The sequence below is a fragment of the Pistacia vera genome, unplaced genomic scaffold (assembly GCF_008641045.1).
Source record: "Pistacia vera cultivar Batoury unplaced genomic scaffold, PisVer_v2 Contig34, whole genome shotgun sequence".
In the NCBI taxonomy this organism is placed as follows: domain Eukaryota; kingdom Viridiplantae; phylum Streptophyta; class Magnoliopsida; order Sapindales; family Anacardiaceae; genus Pistacia; species Pistacia vera.
In genome coordinates this window covers 981,113-1,000,846 of record NW_022196157.1, presented here as the reverse complement: position 1 = coordinate 1,000,846, position 19,734 = coordinate 981,113, and the positions used below count along the sequence as shown (strand labels likewise).

The 19,734-nt window shown below is 36.1% G+C and overlaps 1 protein-coding gene and 1 pseudogene across 1 annotated transcript; both read left to right on the top strand.

Annotated features, from left to right (window-relative positions):
* Window positions 1-2,343: 2,343 nt before the first annotated feature.
* LOC116138298 (putative pentatricopeptide repeat-containing protein At1g12700, mitochondrial) lies at window positions 2,344-18,893 on the top strand. The gene is made up of 2 exons (XM_031424013.1): window positions 2,344-4,050; window positions 18,531-18,893. The coding sequence occupies exons 1-2, from the start codon at window positions 2,391-2,393 to the stop codon at window positions 18,704-18,706; spliced, it is 1,836 nt and encodes a 611-aa protein (XP_031279873.1). The 5' UTR covers window positions 2,344-2,390; the 3' UTR covers window positions 18,707-18,893.
* LOC116138245 lies at window positions 9,285-10,378 on the top strand (annotated as a pseudogene).
* Window positions 18,894-19,734: the final 841 nt, after the last annotated feature.

Here is a 19,734-nt window from a genome sequence, read left to right as displayed (position 1 = left end):
ATGTCTAATCTTCTCTCTTATTTATCTTGACAATTCATGTAATTGAAGGTTTTTAAACTAAAAATAACTTATATAATATGCATATATTAACTTATACAATTGCTACACTCTTCCCTTACCACACTGGAGAAGACTTGCAGCCAGCCTTTTCTGAAGCTTTAAACATACCATTTTTAATTCCAATATCTTTTGCAATAGAAATTATTTCAATTTGAAACGCAAATATTCTATATTTATACCTCAATTTACTTGTTGCAAAAGCAAACTTTGCACCTTATTCTATAATTTAAATTGTATTATGTTCTATTAAAAGCCTTTAGTTGATTAAGATTATATATATACTAAACTATTGGGGGGCGTTTGGATTCTATAATGTTTTTTTTATCTTAGTAATAAAATTACCGGAAAGAAAGATTACATTGTAGATTATCGGGTTTAAATTATTATTGTGCTTGGTTCAATTGGGATGTATTAATAATTAATGTGTTTGGTTGATAGTAATAACAGATGTCCTAAAATACCCTTTTACTAGAATGCCCTTGGGATGATTACTTATATTACTAATTAATCTGTTTGGTTGGCTGTAAGAGCAGATGTCTTAATTACATTTTACTAAATGTCCTTTAGATGATTACGAGATATAAATAATTAACGGTTTGTTTGTTTTATTATTTCAAACCCTATTCTCAAAATACTTGTTTGTTTAATTATTTGGGAAATACTATTCTATTTTTTAAAATATTTTTAGACTCCTTAAGTTTATTAACTTAATTAAATACCCCCAGAAAAAAGTTTAAAAATGAACAAAAACAACCCCACCCACCCATAGTTGCTAGATTTCGGCAACCACCGTCAGTGGTGGCCGAAATATATCACAACGGCCTAAAAACGATCGAAAATGCCCGTTTATTCATCGATTTGGCAGTCAACAACGGCCAAAGAAATGGTTGTCGTTGACGCTCAACGATGGCCAACTCTTGACTGTCTCTAATGGCCAGATCTGGCCTTTTGCGGCAGTCGATGACCAAATCTTGCCGTAGATCTAGCATTTTCCGATCAGATACCACCGGCCAAATTTGTCTGAGTCGTAATGGCAGATTCTGACCAGATTTCGACGGTGGTGGCGGGAATTTGGCACTGTGATGGGTGGGGGTTTTTTGGTCACAATATGTAAATATGTAAGGATAATATGGGCACAACAATATTTCGTGGCATTTATGAAAATATTGATAATAAGTAGGGCAATTTTGTCTGAAAAATTAAAAAGCTGAGGACAAATCCGTCTTCTTGTGCAAATTGGGTGTTTTGTAATTATTAACAAAGCCAAGGATATTTTCGTCCACATTGTCCACTGTTTTGGGGCAAAATTGGACAAAAATTTGGATAACAGAAGTAAGCTTTTAATACTACCCTCTCCCTAGGTAATATTATTCCCGGTGATTTACCCCCAATTTGGCACTGTTTGACATTTTTTTGGGGAAATTTTTTTTTTTACAAAACAACCAAACATGGTTATCTACCTAATTTAAAATATATTACCCCCGTTATATAATATCAACCTGATCCAAACGGCCCCTTAATGTTATTTAATATGAAATACCTGAAATATTGGATATCTATGCTTGGGATGCAAGTGAATCTTGTTTTCTTTTCTTGGGGACAAAGTAGGGTGATAATTTGATATTGAAAAAATAAATATATTACCACAAGCTCTCACTATATTACCAAATCGATAATCAGAATTTGTTGATAAAATTACAAAAAAAAAATATGAATCCTGATAGGATTTGAATTTAATTAGTGAAATTCTTTATTTTTATTTTAATGTTTTATTTTGATAATAAGATCTGTGGCACAAAGACAAATAAACTTCAGAAGTCTCCAAGATTTGCAAGATTGAAAAAAAAGTTTAGCTTAATGGTCAACAGTAATGCTTCAGGGTTCAAGGGTGTTTAGGTCAATTTGTGTACACTTCAAATAATCATTCGAAACTTTAAAGTTGACAATGGGGTAAATCCCTTCAGTGTTTACCCCTATTAGTAATCTATGTGTATCAAACCCATGATCTCTTGAGTAATATATCCAAGAATCATAATTGACCGTTGTGTTATCCAATCGGGTGGTTGATTTTTTTTTTTTTTTTTTTTAATTTCACTTTTGTCCGTGCGTAACACAGACAAAGTAATTCACATTCACTAAAGACTAATGTTTAGCAAACCTTAAAAAGTTTTTTTTTTTTATTTTGATTTGATTTGAAATTGATGATTTATTTTATATTTAACCCACCCTCATTTCCGGTGAGATTGTTGTATTATTTATATGTAAACCCACAAAGGAGAAAAGACTAACGTAGTTGGAACCCTAGATAATCCACAAACGGCGGTACTCAAATGGCCTCCAAAAGCTTTCTTCGTCGTTGTTCTTCATCTTCTGAAACGATTACGAAAACCAAACTCTCATCTTTATTCACAAATTCATGTAAAGTGACTGCAACCATACCACAAGATTCAGTAGATAACGCTGAAGAGGTAGCGAGGCTTGATAAATTCCTTCAAAAAGATTGTCAACAAGGTAATATCACTCTTGATGAAGCACGCTATTTCTTTTGTTTAATGATTCATATGCAACCCAAACCACCGATTTCATCATTCAACCGGATGTTTGGAGCTCTTGCCAAGAAAAAATTTTATGAAGACGTTATTTTGCTGTACAAGCAAGCGGATTCGATGGGTTTGTTGCCGGATCTTTTTACTTTGACTATTTTGATTAATTGCTTTTGTAATGTGGGTCGAGTTCGTAATGGTTTTGTTGTTTTCGGGAGGATTTTGAGGTGGGGTTTTAGCCCAGGTGTTGTGGCTTTGACTTCTTTGATTAAAGGTTTGTGTTTGGAGAATAGGGTTACGGAGGCTACGAGGTTGTTCAAGAAAATGGTTGTCTTTGGGGTTAGGCCTAACGTGATTACGTATGACACTTTGATTAACGGGTTGTGTCGGACAGGGAACACGAGTGTTGCGCTTAGATTGCATGAAGAAATGGTTGCTGGTAATGGTGAACGGGGTTTTATTTGTAAGCCGAATATTGTTTGCTATGGTAGTATTATTGATGGTCTTTGTAAAGATGGGTTGGTAGATAGGGCAAAAGAATTGTTTATAGAAATGAAGAGTAGAGGAATTAAGCCAAATGTGGTTGTTTGTACCTCTTTAATTTACGGTTGGTGTTTTGTGGGAAATCTGGAGGAGGCTAAAGGCTTGTTTATTGAGATGGCGAATCAAGGTTTGCAGCCTAATTTACTGACGTATAATACAATAATAAGTGGGTTGTGCAAGGAGGGGAAGATAGAGGAAGCTAATTGGTTTTTGGAATTGATGATCCAAAGAGGTTTGCAACCAAACGTGTTTATTTATAACACTTTGATGGATGGTTATTGCTTGCAGCTTAGATTTGATGATGCAAGGGAGCTGCTATTCTCTATGGAGAGTAAGGGTTGTAAGGCTGATGTTGTTAGTTATAATACTTTGATCAATGCCTATGGCAAGAACAGGAAGTTAGAGAATGCTATGAGTCTGTACAAGGAAATGATTTCAAAGGGAATTAGACCAACAGTATATACATATAATGGGTTGTTAACTAGTCTTTTTCTATCAAATAAGGTTCGAACTGCACAGAAACTATTTGATGAGATGAAACTTAATAATGTTGCACCGAATTCATTTACATATGGTATTTTGATTGATGGGCTATGCAAGAATGGCTGTGTTCTGGAGGCAGCAAAATGGTTTCGTACTTTGGAGTACAATGAGTTTAAACTTAGTATTGAAATCTGTAGCAGCCTCGTTGATGGGTTGTGTAAACATGGAATGATCAAAATTGCTTGGGAGATATTTCACAAATTGCCTCAAAAAGGCCTAATGCCAAACGTTATGACATATTCCATCTTAATCAATGGGTTTTGTAAAGAGGGGAAACTACAAAAGGCATATGATTTGTTATTTGATATGGAAAAAAAGGGTTGTGCTCCAAATGCTGTTACATTCAATACGCTTATGCAAGGTTTCTTACAAAATGATGATGCAACTAAAGTGGTTGAACTTCTTCACAAAATGAAGGACAGAAATGTGATACCGGATGATATCACATTTTCCATAGTTGTGGATTTACTGTCAAAGGATAAAGAACTTTTGAAGTTGCTTCCTCAATTTCCTCTGCAAAAGTCAACAAGAGGCTGACATGATAAATATTGCTGCACTTGACTATAAAAACCATCTTCAATGCTGTGAATGTCTGTAAGTTTATGCTACAAGTGATAGCATTTTTTCTTTCTATTTTCTATGTAGCATCCTTTGATCGTAATCTTTCACTTATTTAATCATTTATTTATTTTTAAGTATTTTTTGCCTATCTCAATTTTTGTTGCTCACCTGAATTCTGATTCTTCTAATTATGTTAAACTCTTTGCAATTTTGTACTAGAAACTTAATAGAGTACTGTGTGGAAACTAATGAAAGTTGAATAAGGTAGATTTGATCTAATCCATAATTAGGTTGATTGCATTTAACAATGGTAGCAATTTTTACAAACTAAATTTATTGAGTTTTCTTGGTCATATGATGAAAAGCTGTTTCTCTCTGACATTTTCACTCTTTAATTTATGAATACTCTCCAAAAGCACCCTTTTGTTCTTAAAAGCCCTTCCCTTGACCTTCAAGTAGAGCTTATGGTGCAAGTGCTTGTCAATCTTCTCATTCTTCTCAGTCCTCTCCCACAAAACTTCTTTTGTCCCCTTCCTCTGCCCATTTCCTTAATGCCTACCTTTTCTCTTTGCTTCAATGGGGTTCTCAAGGTCCAAGATAGTAAACCTCTTTCATCGCCAAACCAACAAATCTGTTAGGGATATTGCAAGTTTTTATTTGTCATTGGATTCCATAGTCAATATTATTTATTAACTCCATCATTGGATAATGAATACATATAAAAATGTTTCATTGTATCTTTGAATATATTTTGCAAACTAGTGCATTTTCGATTAGTATGGACGAATGACATATAAATAAAAAAACTCTATATTATGCTTTAAAAAAAAATTAATTATTTTTGTACACATTTTTATAAATTAGTTTTAAAGTTTAATTTTTTTCTAAAGTGTAAATGTTATTATAATAAAAGTTTTAATCAATCAATAAAGAGTGATTCTAAAGCCCCCCATTTTATTAAGCCCTCATTTAGATAAATATGTAAATAAAAACTATATAAAAACCAAAGAGTTTGGCAAACCCACACTCAAAATGTTCAATTTGGTCCGTAAAGAATGGCAAAGTTGTAATACAATAGCAACCATGGTTTAAAACTAAGATGAAGAGAAAATGAGACTCAAGTCAAAACCCAAAAGACTCGTTTGAACCCTAGCACAAACGGCGCACTCAAATGGCCTACAAAACCTTTCTTCGTCGTTCTTCTTCTTCTTCTGAATCGGTTACGAAACCCAACTCTCATCTTTATTCACAATTCATGTAAAGTGACTACAACCATACCACAAGTTCAGTAGTAGCGAGGCTTGATAAATTCCTTCAAAAAGTTATAAAGAAGGTAATATCACTCTTGATGAACACGCTATTTCTTTTGTTTATGATTCATATGAAACCCAAACCACCATTTCATCATTCAACCGGTTGTTTGGAGCTCTTGCAAGAAAAGTTTTATGAAGACGTTATTTTGCTTTACAAGCGAGCGGATCAATGGGTTTGTTGCCAGATTTAGTTACTTTAAATGTTTTGATTAATTGTTTTTGTAGTGTGGGTCGAGTTTGTGATGGTTTTGTTGTTTTCGGGTGGATTTTGAGTGGGGTTTTAACCAGATGCTGTGACTTTTAATTCTTTGATGAAAGGTTTGTATTTGGAGAATAGGGGTACGGAGGCTATGAGGTTGTTCAAGAAAATGGCTGTGTTTGGGTCAGGCCTATATTATTTCTTACGCTAGTATTATCCATGGTCTTTGTAGAGATGGTCGGTAGATGGGCAAGAAATTTTTTTGGAAATGAAGAGTGGAGGAATTAAGCCAAATCTGGTTGTTTGTAATCCTCTAATTACGGTTGGTGTTTTGTGGGAAATTTGGAGGAGGCTAAGGCTTTTTTATTGAGATGGCGGATCAAGGTTTGCAGCCTGATTACTGACGTATAATACAATGATAAGTGGTTTTGCAAGGAGGGGAAGATAGAGGAAGCCATTGGTTTGGAATTGTGATCCAAAGAGGTTTGCAACCAAACATATATACTTATAGTACTTTGAGGAGTGGTTATTGCTTGCTGCATGTTTTGATGATGCAGGACTGCTAATCTCTATGGAGAGTAAGGGTTGTAAGCCTGATGTTTGTAAGTTACACTACTTTGATCAATGCCTATGGCAAGAATAGGAATTAGAGAATGCTATGAGTCTTTTCAGGGAAATGATTTCAAAGGGAATTAGACCCGACGTTGCTGCATATAAACACTTTGCTGACTAGTCTTTTTCTATCAATAAGGTTGGAACTGCACGGAAACTATTTGATGAGATGAAACTTCATAATGTTTCTCCTAATTTACATACATATACAATTTTGATTGATGGGCTATGCAAGAATGGCTGTGTTCTGGAGGCGCAAAATGGTTTCGTACTTTGGAGTACTATGAGTTTAAACTTAGTATTGAAATCTATAGCAGCCTCATTGATGGGTTGTGTAAAAATGGAATGATCGAAATTGCTTGGGAGATATTTCACAAATTGCCTCAGAAAGGCCTAATGCCAGACTTTTGACATATACCCTTAATCAATGGGTTGTGTAAAGAGGGGAAACTACAAAAGGCATATGATTTGTTATTTGATATGGAAAAAAAGGGTTGTGCTCCAAATGCTGTTACATTCAATACTCTTATGCGAGGCTTTTTGCAAAATAATGATGCAGCTAAAGTGGTTGAACTTCTTCACAAAATGAATGACAGAAATGTGATACCAGATGAATCAACATTGTCTACAGTCGTAGATCTGCTTGTAAAGCATGAAAATTATCGTGAATGTTTGGAGTTGCTTCCTCAATTTCCTCTGCAAAAGTCAACAAGAAACTGAAATGATAAATATTGCTGCACTTGACTGTAAAAACCATCTTCAATGCTGTGAATGTAAAGGGTAGTATTTTCTCTTTTATTTTCCATGTAGCATCCTTCGATCATAAGTCTTCACGTATTTAATCCTTTATATTATTTTTAAGGTTTTTTTGTTTGCTTATTTCAATTTTTGGTTGCCCACCTGAATTCTAATTCCTCTATTCATCTTAAACTCTATGCAATTTTGTACTAGGAACTTAATAAGAGTATTGTGTAAAAACTAATTAACGTTGAATAAGGTAGATTTGGTCACAAATTGATGATGAAAAAGCTGTTTCTCTCTTACATTTTCACTCTTTCAACTTATGAATATTCTCCAAAAGCACCCTTTTGATCTTAAAAGCACTTCCCTTGACCTTCAAGTAGAGCTTATGGTGCAAGTGCTTATCAATCTTTTGGAGCTCCCTGTACTTGAAAAGCAATTTCCTAAGCACTTGATGGAAGCCTCCCTTCCTCTTCCCATATCCTGAATGCCTCCCTTTTCTCTTTGCTTCATGGGATTGCTTTGTTCTTGATCTTGACTGGATTGTGCTAGGCTTTTTCACTATCAATCCATCCTTTACTAGCTTTCTTATGTTCATTCCTGCAATTGCAAGTTTTCATAATAATTAAGACTTATTTGAAATGGAGAAGGAGATGTGATTGGCCTCATTAGGATCAAGTCACACTCTCCCCACAGTTGAGAACACACCATTTTTTGTTTGTTTTGAAATAGAAAGTATTACAATTTGAAACGCAAAGCTTAGTATAAAATATAATTTAATGTTAAATATATACTATAGTATTAATGTTATTTAATATGGAATACTTAAAATATTGGATATCTATGCTTTGGATGCAAGTGAAACTTGTTTTCTTTTCTTAGGAACAAAGTACGATGATAGTTTGATATTGAACAAATAAATATATAATGATAAATTCAGGTTGTATTATCGAATCGATAATGTTATTAACTCAATATAATCATCGAAATCGAGTTTTTGATAGTGTTTCTCATGACATTATAAACAATAAAGTAAGGTTATGCACATTATCGACGTGAAGGTGAAGCGGAATTGGAATAGAACCAAAATATGTTTATTTTTGTACTTAAAAAGATGTCTAAATAATATAGTTTTACCAATGATTTTTAACTAAAAAATAATTATTATCGGGTCAGGTCAATCCTGGGATTGTCCATGGCCCGGCCCAAATTATCATCTCTACTTTCGCCCTATTATGGCCCAAATAAGATGTGTGAAAATGCTGAGTAAACAGATTAGAAACAAACTGATGATTTATACTTAGTGAAAAATCAGACGAGAAAAAGACAGAAATGCCCCCACTAATCTCTACCCCATTCCATTAAAATATAACAAATCATTTGCTCAACTCCAGTCTTACCATTTTCAAAACTAAAACTCAGACGAAGATGGCTGATCAGAGTGAGAAACCTGAGGTCTTTGAACTTAACAATGGATCCATGCATGTCAAAATCTCCAATTTTGGCGCCACAATCTTGTCGCTTTCTTTACCTGACAAACAGGGTATTTATTTATTTATTTAAATTTACTACTCAGTCACTTTATTTTTGCTGATGGATGATATTTTTTTCTTTTTGTAATTTTTTGAAGGAAATTTGGCTGATGTTGTTCTTGGATTCGATTCTATTGAACCATATGTGGTAAATTTTCTATCTTTTCTCAACCCCATTTGATTTTTTGTCATCTTTTTACGATTGGATGACTGATTCTGGGTACATTGATTAGATTGTGTATGAATTGTAAACCCTTTGACTATTTTTTTTCATAATGCGATTTTTCCGTCCAAGGGTGTGTTTTTAACTATGCCGAAGTGTTGGGAGTCAATGAATTTGTAAATCTTGTGTTGTTTTAGGTCAGTCCCTATTAAAACTTTTGTAGTCCAGCAAAAGCTTGTCTTCTGTTTTCCGGCAGGTGGGAACTTTGCCACTCATCAATAAACGCACTTTTCCATATTGCTTTGTGGCATTAATATAGTAGCCACAGCACTTAGAGAAGAAATATAAGCTGCAGCATATTGCTTTTGTAATGCTACAAACCAGGGTACCTAAAAGTTTGCTTTCCAATGTAGTGGAGAATTGTCCGTCTTATCAACTTGAAGAAGATACCCCATTCTTTTGTCGACTTTAGCGATGTCAAGTTGTTGTCAAACTAATAAGTATACCCTTCTGGTTTGATCTAAGACACAGAGACACTTATCCAACCGAAAAATGCCATTGCAAATTAATTGTTGGGAGTTTATCTTAGAAAAACATAATAGTAGTGGCTTCTGAGCACTGGGCAGATGTATGATATCTTTATGCACGAGAATGTATTTGAATTTTTGCAAATTTATTTCCCTGAAAAAATCTTCTGTCTTTTCTTTTCTTTAGGTGGTTTCAAGGGTTATGATAAAGTGATATGGAAGGTAGCAGAACAAAAGAATGGTGAAAACCCATCTATTACATTTAAGTATCACAGTCGTGATGGGGAAGAAGGTTCGTTCTCTCTCTCTTTCTCCCTGTTCCCCGCTTCTCTCATATTTCCATCTCTAATTCTTCTGTTTGCCTCGTAATAGGTTGCCCAAGAGATGTGTCTGTGACTGCAGGTTACAAACTTACTTCAAAAACGACGTTGAGACTTGACATGGAAGCAGTTCCGGAGAATAAGCCAACTTCAATCAGCTAAGCTCAACAAACCTACTGGAACTTAGCAGGCCACAACTGTGGGAACATACTTGAGCACTCAATTCAGATTGGGGGCCCGCACATTACTCCAGTAGATGAGAGCACTGTCCCAACCGGTGAAATTAAGCCAGTCAAAGGAACCCCTTTTGATTTCACCTCTGAGAAGAAGATTGGTGCATCAATCCATGAAGTGGGTTTAGGGTATGACCACAACTACGTGCTTGATTTTGGGGAAGACAAATCGGGGTTGAAGCATGCTGTAAAACTGAAGGACCCGTCATCTTCAAGGGTCCTTAACCTGTGGACCAATGCCCCGGGGATGTAGTTTTACACCGGAAACTATGTCAATGAAGTCGTCGGAATAGGAGGTGAAGTTTATGGAAAGCATGCTGGTGTCTGCTTAGAGACGCAGGGATTTCCTAATGCCATAAACCAATCTAACTTCCCATCTGTCGTGGTTCGACTGGGCGAAACATACAAACATTCAATGTTGTATGAGTTTTCAGTTTAAGTGTGGATATTGAAATAAAGGTTTGTTTTAGGTTTGCTGTAGGTGAATAAGAGAGTATTCTCAATGATCAAAAGTTCAAAACTTATAATATTTAGTACACTGACATTTATATGCATAAATAAACTAGGTTATTCTAGACTTGGTAGAGATTGGTTGCCTATTGTCAAAAATTAAAATTCCCAAATTCTATATTTTCTTAAACCAAAAAAGTAGAAAACGATAACTCTTTTCTTGACATTTAGTATTCAAATACATTCAACTGTCATATTGAACTTAAATGAAATTTCCATTTGTAATTTTGGAATTACATGCACATTAAAGTTTTGACATTCTTTCAACTTACACACAAACCACAATTCAGAACGAATTTCCTTGCGCAATAGAAATGGATTTGCATCGTGCCCTTATGCCTGCTTCTTATGACATTATAAACAAAATATGTTTATGCTTCTCTAAATGATACTTCATTATATACACAAGTCAATAAATACATAAATGTCTAATCTTCTTTCTTATCTATCTTGACAATTCATGTAATTGAAGGTTTTTAAACTAAAAATAACTTATATAATATGCATACATTAACTTATACAATTGCTACACTCTCTGCTTACCACACTGGAGAAGACTTATAGCCAGCCTTTTCTGAAGCTTTAAACATACCATTTTTAATTCCAAATATGTTTTGCAATAGAAATTATTTCAATTTGAAATGCAAATATTCTACGTTTATACCTCAATTTACTTATTGCAAAAGCATATTTCACCCGTCAATCGTGTTTTATATGTTGGTTGCAAGCAACAATTTCTTTAAAGAATGAGTACAGGGAATGAAATTGACGGAAAGAAGGAGGGCAAATACGCCGCAGCAAGGTTCACCACTTCTCCTTATTATCTATCAACTAGCGACAATCTAGGAAACATCATCACTCAAGTTCAGTTGAAGGGTGATAATTATGACGAATGGGCAAGGGCGATGAGGATAGCTTTACGTGCCAAGAAGAATTTTGGCTTCATCGATGGGACAATGAAGCCACTGTCAGAAGATTCACTGGAGCAAGAAGATTGGTGGACAGTCAACTCCATGTTGGTATCATGGATACTGAACACAATTAAACCAACTTTGCGATCGACCATAACATACATGGAGATTGCGAAGGAACTCTGGAATGATATCAAGAAGCGGTTTTCTGTAGGAAACGGACCACGTATTCAGCAACTTAAAACTGAGTTAGCTGGATGTAAACAACAAGGAATGGCTGTGGTGAGTTATTATGGAAAATTGAAGATAATCTGGGAAGAGTTGGGAAACTATGAGCAGAATCTGATGTGCAGATGTGGAGGATGCAAATGCAACATTGGGACAGAATTAGATAAGAGGCGTGAAGAAGAGAGACTACATCAGTTCTTGATGGGTTTGGATGACTCAACCTAAGGCACAGTGCGCTCCAATATCTTGAGTACCGAACCGTTACCAAACCTGAATCGAGCATATGCTATGATTGTTAAAGAGGAGCGAGTTCGTCACATGACTCAAGGAAGGGAACAACGAGGTGAGCCCATGGCTTTTGTTGTTCAAACAAGATCAAACTCAAAGGGACGAACTGACACTAAGGATAAATCTGCGGTGTGCGCAAACTGCAGTAAGACAGGACACAATGCAGACTCATGCTTTCAGCTCGTTGGGTATCCAGATTGGTGGGGAAATAGACCTCGAGGAAGCGGAATGGGACGAGGAGAAGGAGGTCTGAAACAGTCATTCTCTTCGGGAGGAAGAGGACGTGGTGGTCCAGTTCGGGCAAATGCAGGAGTAACTTAGGAAAGCATGACTTAAGGACAGACAGTTGACGGATTGAGCGGGTTTAAGTAGTGAACAATGGAATCAGTTGCTGCATCTTTTGAACAAACAAAAAGAAGGAAATCAGGGACGACTGAATGGTGAGTATAAAACAATAGATTGGATATTTGACACCGGCACTTCTCATCATATGGCAGGAAGTCTTGAGTTGATGAGCAATGTGAAGTCCATTCTTGTGTGCCCAGTTGGACTGCCAGATGGGAAGGAAACAGTGGCAGAGAAAGAAGGAATAGTGGTGTTGCATAAGCACCTAAAATTAAATAATGTGTTATATGTGCCCAATTTGAAGTGCAACTTGATTTCGGTATCACAATTAATTGATGAGTCAAATTGCATAGTTCAGTTCACTAACAAATTTTGGGTTATACAGGACCGCAATACGAGGATGTTGATTGGTGCGGGTGAACAACGCGAGGGGCTCTATTACTTTCAAGGCATGGTTTCGGCTAAAGCTTTGAAGACAACACAGAAAAATACATTTGAACTTTGGCATCAAAGGTTGGGGCATCCGTCTAACAAAGTTATTAAATTGTTACCAATAATTGATAGAAACAGTGATAAATGTATTGAAAGCTATGAAGTTTGTTTTCGAGCAAAACAAAGTCGAGGAGAGTTTGTGTCTAGTGATAATAAAGCTTCAAGTATTTTTGAAATGATTCATTGTGACCTATGGGGTCCTTATAGAACTCAGACTTTTTGTGGTGCACGTTATTTTTTGACAATAGTTGATGATTTCTCAAGAGGTGTATGGGTGTATTTGCTGAATGATAAATCTGAAGTAGGACAAACTCTTCGAAATTTCTTTACTTTGGTGCAAAGACAATTTCATGAAGTTGTGAAAATAGTGCGTAGTGATAATGGAACTGAGTTTACTTGTTTGGCTGATTATTTTGTGAAGAATGGAATACTCCATCAAACTTCGTGTGTCGGAACTCCACAACAGAATGGGAGAGTGGAGCGGAAACATCGTCACATACTCAATGTGGCTCGTGCACTACGTTTTCAAGCAAACTTGCCTATTGAGTTTTGGGGAGAATACATGTTGACGGCTGCATATTTGATCAATCGGACTCCATCTGTTTTATTAAACGGAAAAACCTCTTATGAAATGTTATTTGGACAGGCTGCTTCGTATAAAAACATCCGCGTATTTGGATGCTTGGCTTATGTTCATAATCAAAGACAGGGAGGAGATAAATTTGCTAGTCGAAGCAGGAAATGAGTGTTTATTGGATATCCTTTCGGCAAGAAAGGATGGAGCATGTATGATTTGGCTACAGGTGAGCTCTTTGCCTCGAGAGATGTTGTGTTCGTGGAGCATGAGTTTCCTTACAAGAAAGAAGACAATATTGAACATGACAAGACCTGCAACAATGCCTTTGATGAATGCGTAGCCGACGAGGACATACCTCCTTATTATCATGTAAATGATGAACAATGCACAGAGAAATCTATTGGTCATGCACAAGATCAAGAAGCGATTGTAGATGAGAAGGGTGCAAATGAAACTGTTGACAGCCAGCAAACTGAAGTATTACTCGGCCGTGGTCACCGACAGCGACAAGAGTCAGTCTTGCTGCGAGATTATGTCTTACACACAGTGCAACGATTGAGCCCCTCTGCAAACTCACACGCCCATCAGCATTCCTCAGGTAGTCCTTATCCCATAGCACATTATGTGAACTGTGATAAATTTTCTGTGCAACATCGTGCTTTCTTGGTAGCCATTACTGCAGGTGTTGAGCCTAGCTCTTTTGCTGAAGCTTTAAAAGATGAGAAATGGAGAGAAGCAATGCAAAAAGAGATACACGCACTAGAGGATAATGGAACGTGGATTTTAAAACCATTACCGCCAGGAAAACGAGCCATAGGTTGTAAATGGGTGTACAGGATCAAATATAATGCGGATGGGACCATTGAACGCTACAAGGCTCGATTGGTAATCCTAGGCAATAAGCAAGTTGAAGGAATTGACTACAATGAAACTTTTGCGCCAGTGGCAAAAATGGTTACAGTCCGTACTTTTCTGGCTGTGGCAGCGGCTAAAAATTGGGAACTTCATCAAATGGATGTGCATAATGCATTCTTGCACGGAGACTTGGAGGAAGAGGTATACATGCGTTTGCCTCTGGGTTTTCATTCTAACAAATCAGGGATGGTATGTCATCTGAAGAAATCTTTGTATGGATTACGACAAGCTCCTCGATGTTGGTTTGCAAAATTGGTTGTTGCTTTGAAAGATTATGGTTTCAGGCAATCGTACTCTGATTACTCTCTCTTCATTTTGCGACGAGGCACGGTACAAATTAATGTTCTTGTATATGTTGATGATCTTATTGTGTCAGGAAATGATCATGCAGCCATTCAAAAATTCAAGGAGTATTTGAGTTGTTGCTTTCATATGAAGGATTTGGGGGTGTTGAAATACTTCCTCGGCATTGAAGTTGCTCGCAGTCCTGAAGGAATTTATTTGTGTCAACGTAAATATGCATTGGATATTATCTATGAGGCTGGTCTGCTCGGAGCTAAACCTGCCACCTTCCCACTCGAACAGAATCATAAATTGGCTTTGGCAGATGGTGATATTTTAAATGATCCAGAAAGTTACCACAGTTTGGTAGGTCGCCTTATTTATCTCTCTGTTACGCGACCTGAGTTATCTTACTGCGTGCATATGTTGGCCCAGTTTATGCACTAGCCATGGCAAGAGCATTGGGAGGCTGCTTTGCGTGTTGTTCGCTACTTGAAAGGAAATCCTAGACAAGGAATTATGCTGAGGTCTGACAGTGACTTGCATCTTTATGCTTGGTGTGATTCGGATTGGGCGGGTTGTCCTTTAACTCGTCGATCTTTGACTGGTTGGTATATTCATCTTAGGAGCTCGCCAATTTCTTGGAAGACCAAAAGGCAACATATCGTATCTCGCTCATCTGCTGAGGCAGAATATCGATCTTTGGCTATGATTACTTGCGAACTGAAGTGGTTGAAAGGACTTCTTTTGGCTCTTGGGGTAGACCATCCCAGTCCGATCAAGCTGTATTATGACAGCTAGGCAGCCTTACATATTGCTGCAAACCCAGTGTTTCATGAGCGAACAAAACATATCGAGATCGATTGTCATTTTGTTCATAATGCCGTTTCCAATGGTACCATTCGACCAACTTATGTCCCGGCAAGTTCCCAACTCGCTGATATCTTTACTAAGGCACTAGGTGGACGTCAATTTGAGTTTATTCTTCGCAAGTTGGGCATTCAAAATTTGCATGCTCCAACTTGAAGGGTGGTATTGGAATGTGATCTGTATATTGTCTTTGTATAGCAAGTGAATATTAGTTTCCTGATTTAGGCTAATGCTTTTTTCCTTCTTTGGTTGATTTGTTTCTTGATTATAGGGATGTAATACTGTTATTTATTGAAAGGTTTCGGTAAATAAAGAACAAGAAAGCAAAAGCTTCATTCTGAAAATATTGTTTTTACACAGTTCTAACTCATAGTATTTAACATTTTACAACACATATTGACTGGCAGAAAGTGTGCCCGTCCCTCGCTATCAACATGAAACCATAATCTGCAACATCTCATTGTTTGACTAATTTACTTTATTTCGATTTAGTATTCGGGATTAATATCTTCACCTTCGACCCTAGCTTTATCCTCGTTAACTTGTTTGCCCATTCCCAGTTTTCTTCCATGTTTAGGATGTACATGCCTTGAGCTCGAAGAAAAGTGTTTATTTGGTGCTTCATGGAGCCTCTGGTTTGTCAATTGAAATTATCAAGGTAAATCTCTTCATCTCGAGATCACTCGTGATTCAAAAACCGAAAATAAAATATTAATAATAAAAACTAAATATGTATCCATACTATGTATGCTTTTTCTACTGAACAGGGATGTATAGAGAGAGGTGTAACGAAATTCTACGGGAACACTGAGGTATGCATGACTTACATGGAGTCACTCAAGAGCCCGAAGAAGGATCTTTGAGGTTTATTTAACAACCTATAAACCCAAAAGATCAAGTATGTCATAATTGATAGGTGATCTCAAGGTTCCAAGAACTCAATGAAGGGAATAAACTCTCTTGATCGCTAGATCAACTTCTTCAGGTCATTGCAAGTTTTTATTTGTCATTGGATTCAATAGTCAATAGTAATGTATCATTGTATTCAATATTATTTATTTACCTTCATCCGTGTTTACTTTCGTTTGTGCGTATCACACAAAAAATAATATTTCATTGTATCTTTGAATGTCTATTTACAAACTTAGTGCATTACTCAATTAGCGTGGAGGAATGACATATTTAAAAAAATGACTCATTTATTAATTATTTTTATAAATTAGTTATTAAAGTTTAATTTTTTCTAAAGTGTAAATGTTATTAATAATAAAAATTTTAATCATATAATAGAGTGATTCTAAATAGCCCCCCGCCTATTTTCTATGAAGCCCCCATTTTCAATTTTAATTAAGATAAAAATGTAAATAAAAACGAAAAAGATGAAATTTGGTCCGTAAAGAAAATGGCAAAATTGCAATAAAATATAGCAAACATGGTTTAAAAATAAGATGAATACGTGTCATTACATCAAAGGGAAAATGAGAGCGGGAGTGAAAGGCTCAAAACCCACAAAAGACCAAGCCAGTTTGAACCCTAGATGCTCCACAAACGGCGCTACTCAAATGGCCTCCAAAACCTTTCTTCGTCGTTCTTCTTCTTCTTCTGAAACGGTTACGAAAACCAAATTCTCATCTTTATTTACAAATTCATGTAAGGGGACTACAAGTATACCACAAGGTTCAGTTCATAATGTGGAAGAGGTAGCGAGGCTTGATAAATTCCTTCAAAAAGATTGTAAACAAGGTAATATCACTCTTGATGAAGCACGCTATTTCTTTTGTATAATGATTGATATGCAACCCAAACCACCGATTTCATCATTCAACTGGTTGTTTGGAGCTCTTGCTAAGAAAAAATTTTATGAAGACGTTATTTTGCTGTACAAGCAAGCGGATTCGATGGGTTTGTTGCCAGATTTAATTACTTTGAATGTTTTGATTAATTGTTTTTGTAACGTGGGTCGAGTTTGTGATAGTTTTGTTTTTTTCGGGAGGATTTTGAGGTGGGGTTTTAGCCCAAATGTTGTGACTTTGACTTCTTTGATTAAGGGTTTGTGTTTGGAGAATAGGGGTACGGAGGCTACGAGGTTGTTCAAGAAAATGGTTGTCTTTGGGGTTAGGCCTAACGTGATTACGTATGCCACTTTGATTAACGGGTTGTGTCGGACAGGGAACACGAGTGTTGCGCTTAGATTGCATGAAGAAATGGTTGCTGGTAATGGTGAACGGGGTTTTATTTGTAAGCCGAATATTGTTTGTTATAGTAGTATTATTGATGGTCTTTGTAAAGATGGGTTGGTAGAAAGGGCAAAAGAATTGTTTATAGAAATGAAGAGTAGAGGAATTAAGCCAAATGTGGTTGTTTGTACCTCTTTAATTTACGGTTGGTGTTTTGTGGGAAATCTGAAGGAGGCTAAAGGCTTGTTTATTGAGATGGCGAATCGAGGTTTGCAGCCTGATTTACTGACTTATAATACAATGATAAATGGGTTTTGCAAGGAGGGGAAGATAGAGGAAGCTAATGGATTGTTGGAATTGATGATCCAAAGTGGTTTGCAACCATGCACATATACTTATAATACTTTGATGGATGGTTACTGCTTGCTGCATAGATTTGATGATGCAAAGGAGCTGCTAATCTCTATGGAGAGTAAGGGTTGTAAGCCTGATGTTGTCAGTTATAATACTTTGATCAATGCCTATGGCAAGAATAGGAAGTTAGAGAATGCTATGAGTCTTTTCAGGGAAATGAATTCAAAGGGAATTAGACCCAACATTGCTGCATATAACACTTTGCTGACTAGTCTTTTTCTATCAAATAAGGTTGGAACTGCACGGAAACTATTTGATGAGATGAAACTTCATAATGTTTCTCCTAATTTATGTACATATACAATTTTGATTGATGGGCTATGCAAGAATGGCTGTGTTCTGGAGGCAGCAAAATGGTTTCGTACTTTGGAGTACTATGAGTTTAAACTTAGTATTGAAATCTATAGCAGCCTCATTGATGGGTTGTGTAAAAATGGAATGATCGAAATTGCTTGGGAGATATTTCACAAATTGCCTCAAAAAGGCCTAATGCCAGACGTTACGACATATACCATCTTAATCAATGGGTTTTGTAAAGAGGGGAAACTACAAAAGGCATATGATTTGTTATTTGATATGGAAATGAATGGCATTGCTCCAGACGTAATAACATTCAATGCGCTTATGCAAGGTTTCTTACAAAATGATGATGCAACTAAAGTGGTTGAACTTCTTCACAAAATGAATGACAGAAATGTGATACCGGATGATATCACATTTTCCATAGTTGTGGGTTTACTGTCAAAGGATAAAGAACTTTTGAAGTTGCTTCCTCAATTTCCTCTGCAAAAGTCAACAAGTGGCTGACATGATAAATATTGCTGCACTTGACTATAAAAACCATCTTCAATGCTGTGAATGTCTGTAAGTTTATGCTACAAGTGATTGTATTTTCTCTTTCTATTTTCTATGTAGCGTCCGTCGATCATAAGTCTTCACGTATTTAATCATTTATATTATTTTTAAGTTTTTTTGCTTATTGCAATTTGTTGTTGCTCACCTGAATTCTGATGCCTCTAATTATTTGAAACTCTATGCAATTTTTTGTGAAAACTAATTAAAGTTGAATAAGGTAGATTTGAGTTCAATTTATTGAGTTTTCTTGATCCTGAATGCCTCCCTTTTCTCTTTTGATTCATGGGCTTCCTCTTCCCATAGGCTTTTTCACTATCAATCCATCCTTTACCAGCTTTCTTATGTCCATTCCTGCACTCTCCCCTTAGGAAATGGAGAAGGAGATGTGATTGGCCTCATTAGGATCGAGCCACACTCTCCCCTTACCACTGTTGAGAACACTTGCAGCCAGCCTTTTCTAAAGCTTTAAACACAACATTTTTAGTTTGTTTTGCAATAGAAAGTATTACAATTTGAAACGCAAATCTTCTAGATATATTGCTAAATTTACTTGATGCAAATGCAAACTTTGCACCTTATTATATAATTTAAATTTTTTTAGGCTGAATGAGCTTAGTATAAAATATAATTTAATGTTAAATATATTACTATTGTATTAATATTATTTAATATGGAATACTTAAAATATTGGATATCTATGCTTGGGATGCAAGTGAAACTTCTTGTCTTTTCTTGGGGACAAAATACGGTGATAATTTGATACTGAACAAATAAATATATAACCACAAGCTCACACTATATTATCAAATCGATAATGTTATCACAAACCGTTTGATTGTCGACGATTGGTGGGTCGGTGAGAGCAAGGTTTGAGGGTTATGGTGAGTGATGAATGGGAAAACAAATGGTTATGGTATGGTGTCATAACGATGTCAGAATCGGCAGATGGTTGGCCCAAATTGTCATGGGATTATCTATGA